At 51.0% G+C, this 20,292-nt stretch overlaps 8 protein-coding genes across 8 annotated transcripts in view; 6 read left to right on the top strand and 2 right to left on the bottom strand.

Moving 5' to 3' along the window:
• Positions 1–1,318: 1,318 nt before the first annotated feature.
• On the bottom strand, positions 1,319–2,212 carry Pmar_PMAR020567 (hypothetical protein; the record flags this gene model as incomplete). The annotated part of the gene is made up of 1 exon (XM_002775540.1): positions 1,319–2,212. One exon carries the CDS (start codon positions 2,210–2,212, stop codon positions 1,319–1,321), a length of 894 nt encoding a protein of 297 aa, XP_002775586.1.
• A 426-nt stretch (positions 2,213–2,638) lies between these two features.
• On the top strand, positions 2,639–5,227 carry Pmar_PMAR020566 (heat shock protein 90, putative). The gene is made up of 3 exons (XM_002775539.1): positions 2,639–2,752; positions 2,804–2,904; positions 2,955–5,227. The coding sequence occupies exons 1-3, from the start codon at positions 2,680–2,682 to the stop codon at positions 4,956–4,958; spliced, it is 2,178 nt and encodes a 725-aa protein (XP_002775585.1). The 5' UTR covers positions 2,639–2,679; the 3' UTR covers positions 4,959–5,227.
• Positions 5,228–6,082: 855 nt separating this feature from the next.
• Positions 6,083–7,168, top strand: Pmar_PMAR020565 (hypothetical protein; the record flags this gene model as incomplete). Its single annotated transcript, XM_002775538.1, has 4 exons — positions 6,083–6,166; positions 6,360–6,416; positions 6,654–6,803; positions 7,070–7,168. The coding sequence occupies 4 exons, from the start codon at positions 6,083–6,085 to the stop codon at positions 7,166–7,168; spliced, it is 390 nt and encodes a 129-aa protein (XP_002775584.1).
• Positions 7,169–8,530: 1,362 nt separating this feature from the next.
• Pmar_PMAR020564 (hypothetical protein) lies at positions 8,531–10,128 on the top strand (the record flags this gene model as incomplete). The annotated part of the gene is made up of 8 exons (XM_002775537.1): positions 8,531–8,545; positions 8,586–8,807; positions 8,835–8,925; positions 9,228–9,333; positions 9,379–9,529; positions 9,615–9,825; positions 9,870–10,012; positions 10,060–10,128. 8 exons carry the CDS (start codon positions 8,531–8,533, stop codon positions 10,126–10,128), a joined length of 1,008 nt encoding a protein of 335 aa, XP_002775583.1.
• Positions 10,129–10,219: 91 nt separating this feature from the next.
• On the top strand, positions 10,220–11,515 carry Pmar_PMAR020563 (clathrin assembly protein AP19, putative; the record flags this gene model as incomplete). The annotated part of the gene is made up of 4 exons (XM_002775536.1): positions 10,220–10,344; positions 10,870–10,957; positions 11,316–11,375; positions 11,423–11,515. 4 exons carry the CDS (start codon positions 10,220–10,222, stop codon positions 11,513–11,515), a joined length of 366 nt encoding a protein of 121 aa, XP_002775582.1.
• A 186-nt stretch (positions 11,516–11,701) lies between these two features.
• Positions 11,702–14,596, top strand: Pmar_PMAR020562 (2,3-bisphosphoglycerate-dependent phosphoglycerate mutase, putative; the record flags this gene model as incomplete). Its single annotated transcript, XM_002775535.1, has 12 exons — positions 11,702–11,794; positions 11,835–11,964; positions 12,008–12,113; positions 12,190–12,308; positions 12,356–12,493; positions 12,547–12,616; positions 13,404–13,506; positions 13,558–13,684; positions 13,774–13,866; positions 14,082–14,175; positions 14,224–14,384; positions 14,436–14,596. 12 exons carry the CDS (start codon positions 11,702–11,704, stop codon positions 14,594–14,596), a joined length of 1,395 nt encoding a protein of 464 aa, XP_002775581.1.
• Positions 14,597–14,804: 208 nt separating this feature from the next.
• On the top strand, positions 14,805–17,738 carry Pmar_PMAR020561 (hypothetical protein; the record flags this gene model as incomplete). The annotated part of the gene is made up of 7 exons (XM_002775534.1): positions 14,805–15,001; positions 15,056–15,344; positions 15,539–15,604; positions 15,649–15,832; positions 15,885–17,061; positions 17,108–17,214; positions 17,267–17,738. The coding sequence occupies 7 exons, from the start codon at positions 14,805–14,807 to the stop codon at positions 17,605–17,607; spliced, it is 2,361 nt and encodes a 786-aa protein (XP_002775580.1). The 3' UTR covers positions 17,608–17,738.
• A 2,398-nt stretch (positions 17,739–20,136) lies between these two features.
• Positions 20,137–20,292, bottom strand: part of Pmar_PMAR020560 (hexose transporter, putative) — a gene marked incomplete at both ends in the record, with an annotated part of 1,221 nt that continues 1,065 nt past the window's right edge. Inside the window, one exon of the mRNA XM_002775533.1 lies at positions 20,137–20,292. Within this exon, the coding sequence (XP_002775579.1) occupies positions 20,137–20,292 (156 nt within the window).

Here is a 20,292-nt window from a genome sequence, read left to right as displayed (position 1 = left end):
GCTGGACCACCGAGATCATTCCTTAGTAGAGCATGACCGCGGCAGATAACCTTCGCAGTGGAGTAGGACACTCCTAAGGATTCGAGTAGGAAACCCTACTAGAAATAGGCTCGTTGCCCCTTGAATTCGGAGTAGGGGACTCGGTCCAAGCTCTCGGGAAATCGACTTCTCCAAGAAAATACGCTCCGAGCTCTCTAACTCTGAACTCGTAGGCCTCGCAGTAGTAAAGCGAGGCGAGTCTGAGAGGGTCCATCGACCTTATATCTGACCAGAGATGCGGTGGCCGGGGATCGAACCCGGATCATGGCACTGCGACCGTGACTTACACAACGCTGTCTCCAAGGAGCTGCATTGTGATATCAAACAGCCTTGGAATGCTCTGAATTCCACATATGCTAAACTAAAGTTAGTTTAGAAGTATGGTCGTGACTGAAAAGGTCGCACGAGGATGATCCGGTCTCTAAGACCACATCAGTGTGGGCGACTGAGCCTATTGATACCACTTTTTCGCTTCTTGACGGAAGCAGTTCCAGCAGAACATGGCCAAGAAGAGTTGCTATTCCAGACCGGGACCACATGGAATCTTGCTAGGGTCCTTGCTTGTTCCACTCTCATATTTTCCTGGACCAGGGACTCAGCCCTCAACGCCACCTTCCCCATTCACGGTCCATTCGGGGGAAGCCTTAGAAGGCGACATATGGTGTGCTCGAGGCGCCGCCGCAACCAAGTGCTAAGAATATTATAGTTTACTATTGTAACAACGCAAGGCCACTGAGACTAAGGACAGCACAATGCCCGACATGGGGCTCATGACATCTCTAGGCCTCTGGGTAGGGGGGCACATTACCGTCCAGGACCGCCCGCAAGGACTTGATCTCAGCATCCTTCAGCCACAGCAACTCGACGGATCTCTTCAAAGCTGTCCTCAGCTGATCGCCACTCCTGGTGAGCTCTGAAACTCTCGATCGGAGACGAGCTCGCTCGGCCAGTAGACCTGAAGAACCATGGTGTCCTTGAATGGCTCCTACCACCATCACCTTCCCGCTCCCCTGCATGGCTCCACCTGGCACTTGATTGAGCGTCGTCATATCGAGACCTGGGCAACTTCTATGACAAGTTTACCATGACGAATTTCCACCTTGTTGATTCCGACTTGTACGCCCGCATGATCCGCCGTGCCGCGTCTCGATGCTCCTGAAAAAAGTAGGTTGCAAAATTGTTGACCAAACCTAGAGGACCACCTTCCGAATCAGATGTTGGTGCCTATGAGGAACGGCGCCGCTGGAAAAGTAGGTCCGCTGGGTCTGAGAGGCCAGATCTACCAGAGCTGACCGTAGCTGACCACCACCTTGTGTTTGACGATATTGCACATAGAAATGTCCATGGCCCCCCAAGACTCCTCCTCTGGACCTCCTATGGTCCTATGTGTGGCCCCATGAAGTCTTGGGACACGGTCGTACTTGGAAATACTGGTACAACTGCTTCCGGCCTCGAATGGGCCAGAAGATACAATCAGCGAACGGGAGGTGAGCGATTCATTCGCACCGTATGAGGGTTTCTCTTGCCGGGGGCCCGTGGCGTCGATCTTGGGCATCGCGGAGTGGCCTACTGTTGCTGATCTGCCCCTTGTGACCGGACCTACATCCTCTGCCACAACGGTTTCGGCCACTGGCACTGGACCTTTCTTCCCCGCAGTGGCCCCGACCACCCTTCGGTCACCGTCCTCAGCCGGCCCCGCCTCGGCAGTTACTACTGATTGCCGAACCACCAGACCATGGTCCTCTGCCGGCAGTGCTTCGTTCACCGTATCACCTTCCCCAACCGGTGGTTGGACCACCACTAGTGGTCTCTTTTCTACCATCGGACCATAATCCTGGGACGGCGGCACCAGAGTCGCCACTACTGATTCTCGAGCTCCAAGACCATCATGCTTGTTCGGCACGGGCTCAGCTGGTACCGCGACGGTAGCCTCTGGTGGGGCAACTACCGGTGTAGGATTTTCCTGGGGGAGACCCACCGCCTCTGGACCATCACGGGTCGTTGACCCCTTCCCCGCGAATATCGAGTCCAGACTTCCGAGAGGGGCCGGTCTCGGCTCGTCCGCTTCCCCACCTGAGTGCGGCGCCCCTACTGGCTCGTGACTGCCGGACGAGGCTCCCCAAAGGTCTGATAGATCTGGTAAAGGCGCAGCGTTGGTGGGAAACTCTGCCATTAGAGCTGATAAGCGTGAGAAGGATCCTTGCCAAACCCAATTAACCATTTTTGCATCAGAAGATCGGGTCGGATTCAACCCGAACGAGAACTTGAACAAATACGCATCGGCGACCACTTGTAAGGGCCATAAACGCCACACGTTGCTGGGGCTTGAGCCCAAGGCGGGAAGTTGTAGCGGAAACTCGAAAGGGGTCTCGCTTAGCTGGAGATCTACAAAACCTTCACTGTGCGCTCAGAAGCCTCACTCGCAAGGATACGCGAAGATACCGAATGAAACCGTCAGCGTGTACAGCGCAATATCGAACCGACTCATATCTTGAGCTCCCGACAGAGAAGAATGGTGTGATCTCGCTCGCCCGTGATGAGTTGCACAAGCCTACAGCGAATTCGCCTGGTCGGTTCTCTTACTATCCATTTTAATTTCAGTGCTCTGTATTGCCCCTCTACTGGCAGCCTACTACTACGATGTCCACAGAAACCTTTGCATTCAACGCTGATATTCAGCAGTTGATGAGTCTTATCATCAACACCTTCTACAGTAAGTTGTTCATCGTTGGGTCGATTCTGTCTTGGATCGTTTCTTGGTCAGGCAACAAGGAGGTCTTCCTTCGTGAGCTCATCTCCAATGCCTCCGATGCATTGGACAAGATTCGATTCGAGTCCATCACTGATCCCGAGAAGATCGAGAATGTAAGTGAAAGGGTCCTTTTTGTTGCATTTGTCATGTTTGTTTTCTTTAGGAGCCCGAGTTCAAAATTAAGATCATCCCCGATAAGACCAACGGAACTCTCACTGTTGAGGATACAGGAATTGGTCTCACTAAGACTGAGATGATCAACAACTTGGGAACCATCGCCAAGTCTGGTACCAAGGCCTTCATGGAGGCCATTCAGGCCGGTGGTGACATCTCTATGATCGGCCAGTTCGGTGTTGGTTTCTACTCCGCCTACCTCGTTGCTGACAAGGTCCGTGTTGTCTCGAAGTCCAACGATGACGATCAGTACATCTGGGAATCTGCCGCTGGCGGTTCCTTCAGTGTCACCAAGGATACCGAGTTTGCTGATGGTCACATCAAGCGTGGTACTAAGGTCATCCTTTATCTCAAGGAGGATCAGACCGAGTTCCTTGAGGAGCGTCGTCTGAAGGATTTGGTCAAGAAGCACTCTCAGTTCATTGGCTTCCCCATTGAGCTCTACGTCGAGAAATCTACTGAGAAGGAGGTGACCGACTCCGAAGACGAGGAGGAGGATAAGGAGAAGAAGGATGACGAGAAGAAGGACGAGTCGGAGGAGCCCAAGATTGAGGAGGTCGAGGACGATGAGGAGAAGAAGGAAGGCGAGGAGGAGGGTGATAAGAAGAAGAAGACCAAGAAGGTCAAGGAGGTCACTCACGATTGGGAGCAATTAAACAAGACCAAGCCGATCTGGATGCGCAAGCCTGAGGATGTGACCAACGAGGAGTATGCTTCCTTCTACAAGTCTCTTACTAACGATTGGGAGGATCATCTGGCTGTCAAGCACTTCGCTGTTGAGGGTCAGCTCGAGTTCAAGGCTCTCCTGTTTGTGCCACGTCGTGCCCCCTTCGACTTGTTCGAGAACACCAAGAAGCGCAACAATATTAAGTTGTACGTCCGCCGTGTCTTCATCACTGATGACTGTGAGGAGCTCATGCCCGACTGGTTGTCCTTCATCAAGGGTGTTGTCGACTCCGAGGATCTTCCTTTGAACATCTCCCGTGAGACCCTTCAGCAGAACAAGATCCTTCGTGTCATCAAGAAGAACTTGGTGAAGAAGTGTTTGCAGTTGTTCGAGGAGATGGCCACCGAGAAGCCTGATGATTACAAGATCTTCTACGAGCAGTTCTCCAAGAACATCAAGTTGGGCATCCACGAGGACAGCACTAACCGTGAGAAGATCGCCGAGTTGCTGAGGTTCAAGTCTTCCAAGTCTGGTGAGGATATGGTGTCCTTCCAGGAGTATGTTGACCGCATGAAGGAGGGTCAGAAGGATATCTATTACATCACTGGTGAGAGTATCGCTGCCGTGTCCTCAAGTCCCTTTATCGAGACTCTTCGCAAGAAGGGTTATGAGGTCCTCTATTTGGTTGATCCTATTGATGAGTACGCCGTGCAGCAGCTCCGTGAGTTCAACGGTCACAAGCTGAAGTCCATCACTAAGGAGGGTGATCTCGATCTCAATGAGTCTGACGAGGAGAAGAAGGCTTTCGAAGAGGAGAAGGCTGACTTCGAGCCTCTCTGCAAGCTCGTTAAGGAGGTCTTGGGCGACAAGGTTGAGAAGGTCATCGTCTCTCAGCGTGTGTCGGAGTCTCCTTGCGTGTTGACCACCTCCGAGTACGGCTGGACCGCCAATATGGAGCGTATCATGAAGGCTCAGGCCCTTCGGGATAGCTCTATGACTAGCTACATGGTGTCGAAGAAGACTATGGAGGTCAACCCCAAGAACGCCATCATGGTCGAGCTGAAGAAGAAGGCTGCTGCCGATAAGTCCGACAAGACCGTGAAGGATCTCATCTGGTTGCTGTTTGATACTTCTCTTCTTACCTCTGGCTTCAGCCTTGATGATCCCACTCAGTTCGCCAGTCGCATCCATCGTATGATCAAGCTTGGTCTTTCGATTGATGAGGATGACGAGGAGGCCGAGTCTGATGATGAGGATCTTCCCCCTCTCGAGGAGGTTGATGCCCAGGCTGCTGATGAGGCGTCTAAGATGGAGGAGGTCGACTAACTTTCCCTTAGATGTTTTGATCGGGTTGGCTATACGTAGTGCCGAGAATAACTATAAGTAGTACTCGAGTCGTAGAAATACGCGCTGCTGTTAGTTGTAGTACTGGTAGTATTATTGCTTTTGTCGTTTCCATCTGCTACTACTATCTTTGAAGTATGTAGGGTGGTATTGAATGTTTAAGCATCGTGGGTTGGAGGACAGTAGTCATCATCGACGGTTCAGACTGCTGGAGTTGTCACCACATACACCTCAGAGACACCAATTTCAGAAGTCCAAGTTGTCTTGTGTTAAAGTCACTGTATTAGATTGAGAAGGATTGGATATGATTTGTCGGAGGCTCGTTGGGAACGGCTAGGTTCTCATTTGTAGTTCAAATTTTATGGGCATTTGTGTGTTACCTCTACGAGTTGAAGGTCTTAGTTTCTATAGCGTCAGAATGTGCCGTGTAGGAGTTTGTGAAAGTAGTGTAGTATCTGGTAACAGTAGAAATGTCAGGGAAGGGCACCGCACGACTTAGCGCCTCTAAGTATGTAAGAGGTCGAGGTACATGATACAGCGACAGTACCTTAGTATAGTAGTGGGGTAGATGCGAAGAGTGTGGCAGAAGATCTGAAGTCCGAGTCGAATCGAGAGAGGACTAAAATTGCTCATGAGTGTGTGAAAGAAATTGCTATGTAGTCTCTTGGGAGTGTTGCTGTGGCGGCAGTGCTTAGTGGTAGGTGTCCCGTGTTGTCGAGGCGGTGGATCGACTTGACAGACACGATGGAACAATTGGCGCGGTTGGCGATGTTGGAGGCTAGTGCTTCGCGAGGGAAGGGGAGGGCCAAGGTGGTGACACAAGGGATGGTGACACCTCCGAGAGGGTCTGTAGGTGTTGGGTCGGCTGGATGATGGTGGTACACTGTGGGATCAAGACACAGAAGAAGATGCGGTCAGGTGATTGAGGAGGATTCTGGGTTTGATAATAGCGAACTGATGATGCAGGCTTCTGATGGAGGAGAATAAAGTTAACCTCAGCTTACGGATGCTGAACGACTATAAAGTGCTGGACTAGTGTGGGTGGCTGGCATCGATCGATTTAGGTCTGGCAATACGCCAACTCGCATCGCCTTGAAGACGCTGTAATGGACACTGCGAAAGGGAGAGGTGGTCTTGATGGTCACCGTGTGGTCGATCCTCAGGCTCTGTCACAGTCTTTGGTGAATAAAGTGGTGGGACTACTGTTGTGATGGTCACAGAAACTGTAGTGTGTTAGAACACGTTTGAGGAGAGTGTGGGGTTGCTGTTGTGGAAGTGTCTTGTCCACGTGGAAGCACTGCAGTTGGTGGACCTGCCCCTCCTCATAGGTCATTGCACTGTGAGTCTCTTCGGAACTGGTCTCGGTCAGTGGATGTGGTTTAGACAGTGTTGGACCAAGTGGGCGAGCGAGACCTCGAAGTCAAGCATATTAGACGGCAGGTAGTAGGGCAGAGTCGGTTGAGGTTACCCTGGTGTTGGTCAGTATTGGAATATATGTTCGCTTTCCTCAACTGAGCTCGGGTGTTTCCTCACCCATAGGAGTTTACATACAAATTCGGGTAAAGGTTTGCAGAAACCAATAACAATTTTTCCGAATTTCCTCTCACAATTTTCGAATTGTCACCAACACATGCAGTTGGTCATGTGCATGATTTCCCACACTGGTGTTGGTTACAGGAGGCTCTTGTTATCCACTATTTTCGCTGTATTATGAAGCATAGTGAGAAGCTGAGCGCTAAGGCGGTGTTGGAAAGTATGCGAGACAATGGCCTCATCTCTGGCATACTCCGCTACCTCGCGTACAAGGAGTGCACGCATGACCTCAAGGTGAGGCTCGGCTAACTCGGTCATCTCATGCACAAGGAATGTCTTCTGGTGGCCGTGTGGTTGTTCCACCCAAGTATGTGGCATTGCTGGGGCCGTGACCTTGACCATTCAAGTGACTAGGCGGTGGGGATGGAGGGTCTCTCGATGCTGGCCGACTCTGAGGATTTCCAATGCGACCTGCACCGTTTTCTGCCACGTCTGGAAGACACCCTCAGGGAGATAGAGAAGTAAATATTGCATTGGGATTCCTATGGTGTACACTTTAGTTAAGGGTGGCAGAGGTGGTCCTACAGGAGGGGCTTTTGAAGCGGTCCGACGTCAGACCGCTGTTGGATCTGTTCGCCAAATGTAAACGCATGAAGTGATTGTTGTTTTCATGCAGTATAGTTCCGAGATGTGTTGATCAATGCCCAGTGGTTGGAAGGACAGTGATGGAAGGGATATTATCGATGTTGAAGGAAGACTTTCACTGCCCACAGTACTCCACGCACGCAGTGGTTAACGGACGCTGACTCCTCTATAGATCGTCGAGTGCTGGACCGGCGTGAGACCTCTGTGGACTTGAGCAATGTTGTTGAGGATAGGTTTGATAGGTAGGGGTGAGTTTGCTATTTCAGGTTCACCCCATATGCTCCTAAACTAGCGTTTTCCGTACTCGTGGAATTCACATCCACATCGTCATCCTACGTGAAGTCATCAGTATTCCAGGAATATATGTTTGCCCTCGGAAATGGGAGGTGGTCGAGATGGTCCCCTTGATTTTATGGTAGAATCTCGGGGGGTCCTAGGAGGACTCGGAAGAGATGAAGCTGTCTTCCTTGTACTTGCTGCGACCAATGAGCAAACAAGAGTTCTATGTGATCAGAATTAGGCTTAGAAGAGTAAGGTGAGCACTGCTCATTTGAGGCTGCTCACTGAGCAGCCCTGAGATGGTATATGGGCGTGCGGGTGTCTATAACCCGGGGATTACCTGCTATGCCCAAGCGCAGTCTTTATTCGTGAAACGGCATTCTCGGGATACGATACGGCTTCAAAGGGAGGGAGGGTGAATGACGATAAGGGACTCTGGCTCAGAGTCACGTAGATGGTATTGGTCGGATAGGAGGCGTGTTCGGGCACAGTGTTGCTTTCAGAGTGAGGTGGGCCTATTGACCGATGTGATAGACTCCTCAAAGTTGACCCTATTGCTTCCAGTGGGTACAGCACGCATGCACTCAGTGTGGTGATAGCGTGCATCGATATGAACGTCTGCCTGAGATCCGAGTTTGTATAAACTACTCTGAACCCCTGAGGTTGGAAGATCCTCTCAACGGGGACTTTCTAAGAGAGAATTCCTCCGATATGATGGTGTGTTAACTGGAACAGGTCGGTCCATTAGGAGAGAGAGTGTACTGAGTTGCCATGGGAAGGTCTAGGTCTGATCCCAGCCGTGAGTCTCATGCTGGGAAGGCCGATGAGTGAGACTTCCACAGGGATTTCCTCGAGACCACTCCACAAGCTGATAATAATAGTTTCATGTGTTATCAAATGGAAGTGTGTGTGCTTTTCTCGTCAACTCAGTTGGTAGTGTGGGTAGTGATACTAGTATTGCTAGGGATGATATCGGGGGGAGCAGAGCTTGCTCTTACAGCGGGATGGGGTTCATTGTGGTTCTCAGTTAGAGTTTTCATTGTACCATTACGGAAGTGGAGATCGACCAATCTAAATTAGATGAGCTCCACCACGAGATGGCGAAGGTCAAAGTAGGTCCTTCCATCTGTCCTAGGTGGACTTATTGTCTAGGCAGCTCTCGAGACCGCTTCCAAGGCTGGCTCGGGGACCATATCGTACCGTGGTTTGGAAGGCCCCGCTCTGGGCCGGTACCTGTTGGAGTTGCAGCGGAAGGAGGTCAGCCTGCTGAGGGCCCAACAGCGGAAATTGGAGAGCGAGGAGGGCCCGCCGGAAGATGCCCATCCAGCCCGACCACTCACCGCAGCTGAGCTCCACGAGGCCTCAGTGGAGGAGGTAGTGGCGTATTTGGGGCGAATGCAGGGGACTGAGGACGAGGAAGAGCGAGGGCTCATCGCGCTGAGACAGAAGATTGATAATAGCGGCTATCACTATCGAGATAAGGCCTTGGAAGGTAAATGGAGACGGGTGGACTCTGTAGTGGGAGGTACTTGTTCTAATAGTATTACCCTTTTGGAGGGACCTTGAAGGAAGTGAAATTAGAAGTATGGGAAAATATGCACATGGTCAACTACATATGTTTGGGGACAATGAATGTGAGAAGAATTCTCTTTGTTTTTATACACTCCCACCTGAACTTGCATGTGAACTTCTACAATTAATGAGAAAAATTCCAAAGATTCAGCAGCGAAATATATTCCAACATTGGACATTGTCGGGAGCTGATACTAAGCTCACTCAGATGAGCTTTTTCAGACACTTTAGCGGCGATTCTGGAGGCCTCTGGGGCGGCTGATAAGGTCCGGTTGAAAGCAGTGGCCCTCCTAAATGCGATGGAGGAGCAAAGAGAGGACCCTAGGCGGTAGTACACTGGAGGCCCTCGCTGGTTCGGAATGCCTTGGCCCAGGCCCTCCCTTCTGAGCCGACGCTTTGCGCCTATACTGGCGGACCACTGCATGAGGGGACCAGCGAAGGGAGGGGACGAGACGTTGATGAGGGACACTGCTGAACTGATGACTGATTGGATCAGCAAGCAAGGGGACGATGGTGTTGATGATGTAGGGCTTGTGGAATTCCGTGGCGCGCGGTCATTTTAGCTCCTATTTGAAACCCGTGGGCATCCATCAATTTTTCTATCTCCAGCCCCTCCGAGACTGTACCATAAGTTGCCTGCTGAGCTCCTTCCTCTACCACGGTCCGGACCACCTGCCCTGTCTGGAGCTGCTAGAAGCCCTGTTCTCGGTAGAGACCGTCACTGATAATGTGGACCTGTGGACCGCCATGGCCAGAGACCTACGGGTCCTGCTCGACACCAAGGTCAATACAGAGATCCGACTGGGCCGATTCGCCTATGGTACGCCTGTGCCCCTCGGGTCATGGTCATCCTTCTTCCCTTAGTGGTCACTGAACTGACCGCGACATGGAGTGGTGGGGGCGACTTGATCCTCCGACTGGTCGAGCTAGGAGTCCATTCAACATTGCGTCAAATGCCACTACTGGAGGCTGAGACCAAGGAAGAGGCCAAATGGGCCCGGGACCAGGTCCAATATCGCCAATGTGGTCGCCATTACTTTTTCTGGGCTCTCAGGTCGAGATAGCGTTAGCCGCCCTTGAAGGTAGCTACCAGACCGCTGGACGGGAAGGGCAGCTCTTATGACCATCGTGTCACCATTACTACCATTTCCATAGTACTTTAGTGTCTCGAGTTGTTGCCTTCAATTGAGCTTAGGGCGTATTATTGTGTTTTAATGATACACGCCGTCCTGGTCTTCAATAATAGCGGTAAGACGAGGCTGGCAAGGTTCTACACTGCCTTGCCTCTCCCGAGACGCCAAGGCCTCATTGACAGGGTTTATGGTGTACTCAGAGGGAGGTAATGGTGACACTCTATTCGTAGCATGGTGACACTGATATTATATTCCTTTGCGTAAGTTACCCTGATTAGAATTGCCAGAATTGTGACTCTGTACTCATATCCTTACCGGTACCACGGCCTCCCTAGATTTGTCCCGAGGGCGCCAAAAGTATTTACTTGTTCATGTTGTGGCAAGAAATACTAATCCTTTCTGAGAGGTGGCTAGTAGAGACAGGGTCTATAGGCGTTCTGAGCTTGTCTCCTGGGGGTTCCTAGTGGTTGGAGGGCCACACCTCGCGAGGTTTTCCATAACTGGTTTCGCTACCGCTACTGCAAAAACCATGGGCTCAACTGATATTATTACCATTAAGTACGTTATTGCTTATTTTAATCTCAGAGCAGATGACCACTGCTGTTGTGTGGTCCCGGAGGATCTACCTGAACTGTGTGATGGGAGAAACTCAGCGCCCAAAAATCTCAGGATCGTCTATAGGTCCTCCTGGTGGGGCATGGTAGGGAGCTTTGAAACTCTTGGATCCCCAGGCACTTCGCAACCCTCTACTTTGCCTTCATCGTTGACCACACCGAAAGCGATCTGGCCACCCTTGACCTTATACAAGTCTTTGTCCAGGTGACACTCATTGCGATTTGCGCCCGTTGGCTACCTCGTGGAACTTTCTCTAGCACAGTACGAATAGTGGCGGAGGAGCGGACATTTTGGGGGGTTAGTGCATTCGTGTTATACGGAAGATCATCACTGTAGTTATTCTGATAGGAGGGGAACTTGTTGGAATCTGTGCCTGTTGTCACCCATATGGAGCTGTATCTCTAGCACAGTACGAATAACGGCGGAGGGGACACCCTCGGCTGAAGCCCCAGGTGGTTCATCACTGTTGTTATTCCAATAGAAACGGCATTGGCCTCTGATTCAACTTATTTCTATCACTATTGATTATATTGGGCCCCTTCCTCAGCAATAATTATTGTAGGCCCTGGACACCGCGTTCGACAGTGTTTGTGAGCTCGACTTGGTCTATCACTTCGATAAGGTAGTACTGCATTAATGACAGTCATCTCCAGCAGCATCAGCAGCCAGGCCAATTACGTCCTGGATGAGGTGGTCATGGGTGGTCTGGTCCTCGAGTCCAACATCGATACCATAAAGATGGCCCTTCGTGAGGCAGCCTAGCATGATATCCATCATGGTTCCCCACCAGAGTTGTGGTGTTCACGAGCGTCGTCAAATCGATACGGAAAAGTGAGACGTGCTCATTAGTGGCATTGGATATGGCGATTCAGAATCTACCACTGCATCAACATGTGGAAATATCCTTCCCAGAGTTGGTTTAGTTCCCTTACCTCCCTCCCTTTACCGATGGCCTCGTGGCGGCTCGCTTACAAGAACATGCCCGTTGACCTAATCCTTGTTCGTCACGGAGAAAGTGAAGGGAATCTAGCTCAGAAGATGGTATGGAGGTGGAGCATAGGTATATCAGTGTCCCCACTAGGCCCAACAAGGCGGTGTTCCCAACCCGTGGACCAGCGGCTTCCGGGCTCGTCATAACTCCAAGTACCGTCTAACTGACAGGGGTAGGGCCCAGGCCGAGGCCGCGGGGGAGTGGATCAAGGACCACATTGGTAGGGACTTTTTGCGAGTGGTAGACCAGAGTACCACGTCCAGGGGAGGCCTTTGACATTTGTCTCACTAGCGAGTACATAAGAGCGATGGAGACCGCCGCATATCTTCACATTCAGGAGGCGGAGTGGAGGACCGAATTCTTCCTAAGGTTCGAATCCACACGAGGCCTCTCCATTCAGTGGCGGTCAATCCAGCAGCGGGGAGGCAAGTCTATTCTTATTCAGAGAACGTGACCGTGGGGTGTTGGCCAACAAGTCCAAGCAGGAACGACGAAGAGAGCATGCAGATGAGATAGAACGACAGGACCGGGATAGTTTCTACTTCCAGCCCAGTGGAGGGGAAAGTAGCTTTAGGACTGTACCGGAATCTCGATGATAATCGTCCGGAAAGGTATCGCTAATCTGTGTCTGAGGGTCGAGAGTGTGATCAAACACCTTCAAAAAGGGAGTGCTGGACTGAGGGTCATCATAGTGTGCCACGGTGGGGTCATCAAGGCCTTCAGGGCCCTGGTGGAGAGGAAACGACAGAGTAGGACGGCTGGGCTTTGGCTAGTGGTTACGTTATGTTTCAGCTGACTTCAGTGAGGGCTTCGAAGTCCATAGGAGCCGATCTCGCCGGAGGAGAGTCCATCCTCATGAACCGACTTTTAAGGTATTCCAACCATACCACACCATCGTCACATCGTTGTACACTAATGACCGTTGGTGCCCCCATTCTTCCACCACCGGGCATCTCCTCTTCCAAAGTGCTATAGTTTAGTCTCTGCTTGGCGATCCTCGATAACCGTTGAATTTCGGCACCTTCGCACTAATGATACAAAAGTGGACACCTGTAGTGGATTTTTGGATATAGATTACCATATAAGGGTATATAGTGGAGTTTCACAATGATGTGTGAAACACTAGTGAAAAATGTCATATTTCACGACTACCACTGTGGAAAACCATTGTGTTGTCGGTCGCGAGGACAAACACGTGTTGAATTTACATGAAGTGTTATGCCACTGCATGTTAAACTCAAAAGTATATTCGATCAATAATATATTCATATAGACTATCTAGGTACTCGTATAAGTAGTGTAATAAGGTTATATACGTTTTATGAATATCTACATTCCGTGTATAATAACAATATAGTTTACTATGTTAACATATTATTAATTGAAGATATATCCTTATTGTATATAAGCCTTGTTAGTCAGGGGTCTAATATCAACTATATCGATCCGGAAATCATCCAGGAACCTATAATATTCCCGCGATGGGGAACTCGTAATGGCTGAGAACACCTTCCCATGTAAATGTCATCACACTGGGAACGATTCACCTATTGTTATCATACCCTCGGGAAGGTTACTTCTTAAAACTGGGTGGGTCTCTGACATCGGTATGTATCCTTATGTAGATCCTTTAGTCCACTTGCATTGCCCCTGTGATAGGAGTAGTCTCATCACCACGTCCCTTCAGATCTACAACGGCATGGTGATCCACTACTCGAGACGGAACCCGACTACCGGGCTCATCTCTGACAATTACCATTGGGTAGAGAGAAAATGACCGATGGTGGGATCGAACCTTGGTCGTTTGCATTAGGTCCGGTGTGCCTGCCCGTGGAGGCCTTCCTTGGTCAACGAGAATTGGATTCATTTTTCCCCTCACGTCCTTAGCAACGATACGCTGTTGGCTGAAGTCCAGAAAGTCCCGCAGCTTGTGAACGAAAGTCGGTCCAGATAGGCAGTTTTGATCCAATGGGGATGCGTTGGCCCACCAGAAAGATTCAGTTTGGTCATTGCCACTTCCTGTTATCAGGGTTCGACCAAGCCTTGGGCCGGTACCCTCACGAGGAGCCCTCCTCCCCCACTAGCGACTACGCTGAGACTGTCACGGAGAGGCCCTCCAGATGTAAGCATTTCGATGTCGTAGTGGATCTGTTCGTTGGGGTGGTCACCGGTTTTGAGGCTGTCGATTCAGCAGAATAGGGATATCCGGAGTGCCTTTCCTCAGCGTCTATAAGGGTGCCAAGCTACCAGCCACAGGCCAGTGAGGGGGACGAGGAAAATCTAACAATTGATATCGGTCCGAAATTCAATGCGTATCTTGGGACCATGCCCATTCAGGTAGCGACGGAGACACTGATGACTTTAGGGCGAGGTCCTTGGACATGAGCCCGACCGATCGAGCCATGCCCGAGTCGCCTTTCTACCATGAACAGTACGACTCCTGGCCTTGCACCACTGAGATGTCCTTTGCCCTCTGCAGGCGTTATCCGTCCCTTTTTGCCTTGGGCTCACAGTCTTCCTCTGTGATGGGACCTCACCTTAGGAGCTCTCTGTCCTCCTCTTTGGGCCATAGGACCCTCGGGGACAGTCTGGGTAGCGTGGCCGAGGGTAGGCCGGCCCCCGTGGCTGAATTGCTCAGAGGTGGGCGCTGCCGGTCCTCTGTGTGATACATCTCCCCGCCCTGGTCAGCAGGTCACGGCGGAGGTTCGGGCCACCATCTCCGGAACGCCCGACTTGATCTAGGTCAGCTGAATAGAGTCGGTGAGTCTGGGTCCGAGGACGATGGGTCTGAGACCGGTCCTGCTGCTGCTGCTGCTAGCGGCTCGGATGGCCTCCGTCGGCATCAAGCATGATAACAATGTTACACAGTTTTTGAATATTTCATCCTGTTGCCACTGCTCAATAGAGTTTCTCAATATCATTCTGGTACCCGCGTGGTTGGGTCGGTCGGTTGGGAACCTGGTTTCGCTTAGACCCATTGGGAGTGCTAAAAATATTCATACACATGTAAGTTTTTGTTTATATTTTTCTGAAGCCCTACAGTGTGGGTGTTGGTCACTGATGCCCCCTCGCAAGAAGCCGGCCCCCACTACCACCAGGCGGAAGACTCGAGGGCTGCCGAGATGTCTCGACGAGTTGGACATGGACCAAGACGATATCACCAAGTACTTCAAGCCCAAGGCTGGTGCCCCCTGGACTTCCGCGGAGGTCGAGCTCTTGAGACGAAGGATAGTCACGGCCGATAGAAAAATTGCAACGTGGGCCGGTCATTTTATGGCGCGCGGTCATGTTTGACGCTGCTGCCCTGTCAGGCTCCAGTTGGAGAAGGAAAGGTTGCTCAATATCCTCCACGAAGTCCCCGAGGAGCTCCTCGACCCAGACGGGGGAAAGCGGGCCTCGCTCTCCAGGCGCGAAAGCGATGGGGTCATAGATCTCTCCCAGGACATGCCCTCGAGTGGTGTGGTCAAGTCCGAGGGCCAGTGGCCAGAGAAATGCCCCTGGGAGGACCGGGAGGCGGCCACGGTCCGAATGATGGGCCGGATCAGCATGTTCTGCATCGACGACCTCTTGGAACCGTCGGAGCGGGTCCACATCGATGAGGTGGGGCCATCAAAGCAGTGTGGGAGATATGCACATGATCAGCTACATGTGTTGGTGACGATATGAAAATTGTGAGGAAATTTCGGGAAATCCTCTCTGGTTTCTGTACACTTCTACCCCAATTCGTATATAAATATCCATCATCAGTGAGGAACCTCTCGAGCTTAGTTGAGGAAACCAAACATGTCCTTCAGGTGGCTGGAGGAGGGTCAGAGCCATCTGGACAGGGTGGCCCCAACATAGAGATACCTCCACGGCCGGTAAGGTCCCTTCTGGGCCAGGCCGTATGCCTCCCTTTGATCAGGATGGGTTGCCGAGCCCATTCCCTCGAGTCTTGGACAAACACGGCCCGTTTTTGGGGAAATACCCATCGGTGCCGGGTTTCTTCGATGACTTTGATGGCCTCTTCGTACTGTCCCCGACAGAGCTGGTCGCGACCATAGACGAGCTCGAGAACTTACTCGCTACCTACCTCAATCCGCTCGTTTGTGAGTACTTCTATTGGACCCCTTCATTGACCGACAACGCTGAGATGATCAGATACTAGGAAGGACCTCAGCCGGTGGACGGACTACTCGGTGGAGTTCCTCATTCGTCTTCATGAGGGGGTGAGGAGGAACAAGGCAAGGGGAGTCTCTATCGAGGCTGTCCAGCGGTACCTCAACGAGTTGTTCTCCAACTACCCTCGTCCTAAGTCGGACCAGTTCGAGGAGGAGCGCCCATCATCTAGACGACCACTACTGGAGACCAGTGGACCGCCTCTGGCCCGGAACATGGCTGACACGATGGACTTCGCTGAGCAGGTGGAGCCCTTAGCCCCCGAGGGCCAATTTGATGAAGTCCAGGACATAGACCAGACCGAGGTGATGCTTGAAGACGATGTCCCTCCTTCCACTGCTATCGTCGAGGCGATACCTTTGACCCCCAACGAGATGGTCACGGATGATGAGGGACCGGTACATCTGCGGTACAGTGAGGCCACCACGGCGACTTTGGAACAGGAGAGCTGTAGTCAAGACGACCTCATGCAGTCTTATCCTATCATAGAGGTCAGCGGGGACGACATATCCGAGCGGGGGGACGGGTGGTCAGGACCGCTACCTTCCTTACCGAGTGATGATGATGATGATGATGATATTCAGTGTCTGTCTGGGGGCAGCCCTCCGACCGCCACGCCGGAGAAAGAGGTGGACCAGAGTGGACCGGATGCCGCGAATCGGCATGAGTGGTTATCCTCTCTTCCACTTGTAGAACGTGTGAAAGCTCTGGGGGCCATGAGGAGAGGCTCAGATGTGAGCCGCTGGGCCAATGGGACATGGAAGCTCCCCCGAGTATCGCTGGCTAGCCTGGGTGTCCCGGAATCGTCGGCTGACCAGACGACCCTTCCGTACGAGGATGATGTACCAGTAGTGGAAGTGGTTAACGATGATGACTTGCTGTTGGAGGACAGCATGGCCGATGGGGTCCTGGTTGGTGGCGCCTCGCAGGGCGCGTTGGGTGAGACGGCCGCCAGCGAAAGCCCTACAGTGTCACCGGACCAGATTGCCACTGGTGGTAGGGCGGATACGCAGGCCGGACGATCTGTGTTGGGCTCAATGGACTGGGAGAAACTTGGAGACGACGAACTGAAGCGGTGGATGTCATTCTTTGGTCTCAAGGTGGCCTCTGGCACCTCTAGTCGAGGGAACATGGTCAGGACCCTCACGGACATCGCTAGGTAGGGACCTAGGCCGTGGCGCTCTTCCTAGTCCAGTGGTCCACAGATACGTCGAGAAAGGCGCGGCCGTGAGGGTGGACGAGGAACAGACTTCCGTCGAGGCTCCGAGGAGGAAGCGACAGAGGAGGTCCCCCGCTAAGAAATCCAAGGAAGGCATGTGTGGGTTTCAACTGGCTTTTGCCCCTGACGTTGTTGTTGGTCTTAGAGAAAAAACGAGAAGCTGAGGAAAAGCGGAGGGCCAATAAATTGGCTCTCGTCCACGCCATACGGAAGGACACTGAAATGTGGCAACGGATGCTCCTTTTTGAGACCATCGACCTCACTGACCTCTCGACACGTCTCAAGAACCAGGTCGGTCCTGTATGGTATCGCGGAAGAGCCCTCATGTGTCAGGACGACTCTATTGTGTGTGATACAGTTCTCCTACGGGAGATGCTGGAAGAACAAGGTGTCCAATTTTGCAATACCCTCCAGTCAATGACCCAAAGGGCTACTCGAAAACCGAGGAAGGCGACGGCATCTGTCCGACGACAAGCTCGATCGTAGTCTCTCGATACACCACCCCTGAACCGGGGGATGTGCCAGCCTGAGAGGAGAATTCTGTGGCGCGTGACGGTTGATGATGTGAAGACCGAGCAGACGTTAATGAAGCTAAGAACTGCTCCGTATGCTGTATGAGTCCGTATATTATATAATTCCATCTCTTACGAACGTCGTTGTGATGACAGTAGGGGCGGTAAGCGAATCACGAGATATATGTATACCCAAGTCAGCCCGTGCATGAGCCTTCCTCCATCGTCGGTATCATTAGCAGTAGCCATCGATGATACGGACCACCTCTTGATGGTAGATGCTCTCACCGATCATTGCGAATAGATCTCCAGACCCAACCAAAATTGAAAACAGGAGGTATATAACGAGTTGAATACCGTTCAAGAAACCTCTCATGGACCCAACGGGCCGATCTCAACGGCAGACTGCTCCGGTGCTGGTATCCCGACTACGGTGGTAGGTTCGGGTGGGACGAGTACGAGACTAGCATTTATCCACCACTTGACGTAGAGAAAAGTTCTCCTCCTGATACGTTGTCGCCCGCCCTTCGATCAGTGATCGACGATTACGCTCGAAACACAATTCCCCCGGGCTTGTCTCCAGTCTCACTGCAGTTGTTATTATTCAGTAATCACTACAGAGGCATTGTTTCATTCGCATACTGGAGTCGATTATCATGTTACTCCCGAGTCGAAAGTCTCAACCTGGCTTGAGGACATTGGAGCAGTTTTTGGCTGTATATCTCCATAGCTTATCACTCATCTAGGAACAACTCCCCTGCGATGTTAACTGTCGTAACGAACTACCTTCTGATCTCGGCTCTCCTGGAACGTGGATTAGCCCGTTCTGTCTTCTCCTCAACAGGTCGCAACAGTCTGCCCACCATCATTGAGGTAGTCACCCCAACTCTCTTGTCGCAATAACCTTCATTATCAGTCAACTCAGGAGGAGTTAGATAGTCCACCTCCCACACCTCCAGAGCTAGATAATCTACCTCCCCCACCGCCAGAGCTAATGAACTCAGTGACGCTCTCTGATGATGCATTCAATGCCATGCAAGTAACGTAGTGTTCAGCGCCACTGTTGTTGTTCGTTATACCACTGGCGCATCAGGCCGATATCTCATTCTTGAAACGACGCGTGAATATACTCGAGCAACAGTCTCGTGTAAGTTCTCCTTCCCAGCAATATAGTTGTTGCCACATGGTCTATCAGGCCCACAGTGAAGTCACTGCTGTCGATACCAACAAGTGCGTTCGACGGAACAAAATGTGGCAGTTTGCCATAATGTTGAAAGTTTCTCAAAATGATGGCAAATCGCCAATGAGGGAGACCGAGAAATCAATATGTTTTGAATTGCTCGATCCAGAACTGACCATATCGTATTTGTAAGTTGCATGTTGGGATTTGTTGGAAACCACGACGTGTTGTAGATTGAAATGTGGCGAGCTGTTCAAGCTTGACATCGAAGGTTCGTCATTCAAAGAAAAGAAGAGAATAGAGGAGGCCCGTGAGCATTTTTCGGGTATTGATCCCCTCAACCATCTGACCGAGAGAGATTTGAAAGAGGTCCAAAGTCTCTTTCCGATCGCTAAAGATGATCACCGAAGATGTGAGGCTCTATTCGACTTTATGGCCATTCATCCACCTCCGACGAAGGAAGAGGGCTATGATTGGATAAGTGATTACTTCTTCGAGGCAGCTCAGTACGGGGATGCTAAGATCAACGAGTGGCATACACAACATGGCACACGACTAAGATCAGAGAAACGACTTTCAACCCTCAGTAGTAGAAGGTCTTCTTCCGGCTCCACAGCATCTTTCAAGCTACGTCATTAATAATGGTAGAGAAATAAAGACAAGGATGTCCTGTTGTATGGTGTTAACTTTGCGTTATCAGTCATCATTGAGGGTGTCTTGAGGAGACCAGCTAATCATAGGAAGGAAATCACAGCTCTTCGTTCACAGCCAAAATTCTCTTTGCTACAGTGGTTGATTTCCCTCTGACAGGCATTGTCACTAAATTTTCAGTGAATCTCATCTCATCAACTGAATCGAGGATCTAACAACTACCTCCGAAAGATCGCAATACCGAAGTGCCATTCCCATATGAATCGATGATACTGTCCACTTCCAACGCAATATCACTCCAGTGTGCGGCAACAGAAAGCCGAAGATCGTGATAGGTTTCCCGACGTTCGAGACGACAATCCCAGACTCTGATGCGAGTCGTGGATAAAAAACAAGATACCAACCGCGTTAAAAACTCTCACCGACAAGATGATCTTTTTAAGATCATAGGATGATGGTTATCGAAGTAATCAATTAACCTATGGGCCATATGGGCCTCGAGACCAATAAAAACGAACAGGAAATTCCAATAGTAATTATACAGATTCCCAGCATAAGAGATATCCAACCATCAGAACAGCTACACAGTGGGCAGGACATTCAGTCTTCCACTGGTAATGATATCACACATGACGGAAACTCCCTGTGGCAGCATCGCCACAACATAGGGTTTCACTCACAGGAGAGAACCACAACGGTGGGAGTCCGTCTATTATCACTATTTCTGACACTATACTTGTGATGAAAGTAAGTCTGGATTTCCTCAAATGTTTTACCTTTCGTTTCGGGAACTATAAATAATACGAATACAACCATGATGAGACATAT

The sequence above is a fragment of the Perkinsus marinus genome (assembly GCF_000006405.1).
Source record: "Perkinsus marinus ATCC 50983 genomic scaffold scf_1104296955874, whole genome shotgun sequence".
NCBI classification, from domain to species: Eukaryota; Perkinsozoa; order Perkinsida; family Perkinsidae; genus Perkinsus; species Perkinsus marinus.
This window is presented reverse-complemented; position numbering and strand designations above follow the sequence as displayed.

Bases quoted from the DNA above. Each gene is read 5' to 3' on its own strand.
- Pmar_PMAR020566 (XM_002775539.1), top strand. From the start codon at position 2,680: ATGTCCACAGAAACCTTTGCATTCAACGCTGATATTCAGCAGTTGATG. The intron at 2,753-2,803 runs GTAAGTTGTTCA...TTTCTTGGTCAG, and splicing joins TATCATCAACACCTTCTACA to GCAACAAGGAGGTCTTCCTT. The intron at 2,905-2,954 runs GTAAGTGAAAGG...TGTTTTCTTTAG, and splicing joins ATCCCGAGAAGATCGAGAAT to GAGCCCGAGTTCAAAATTAA.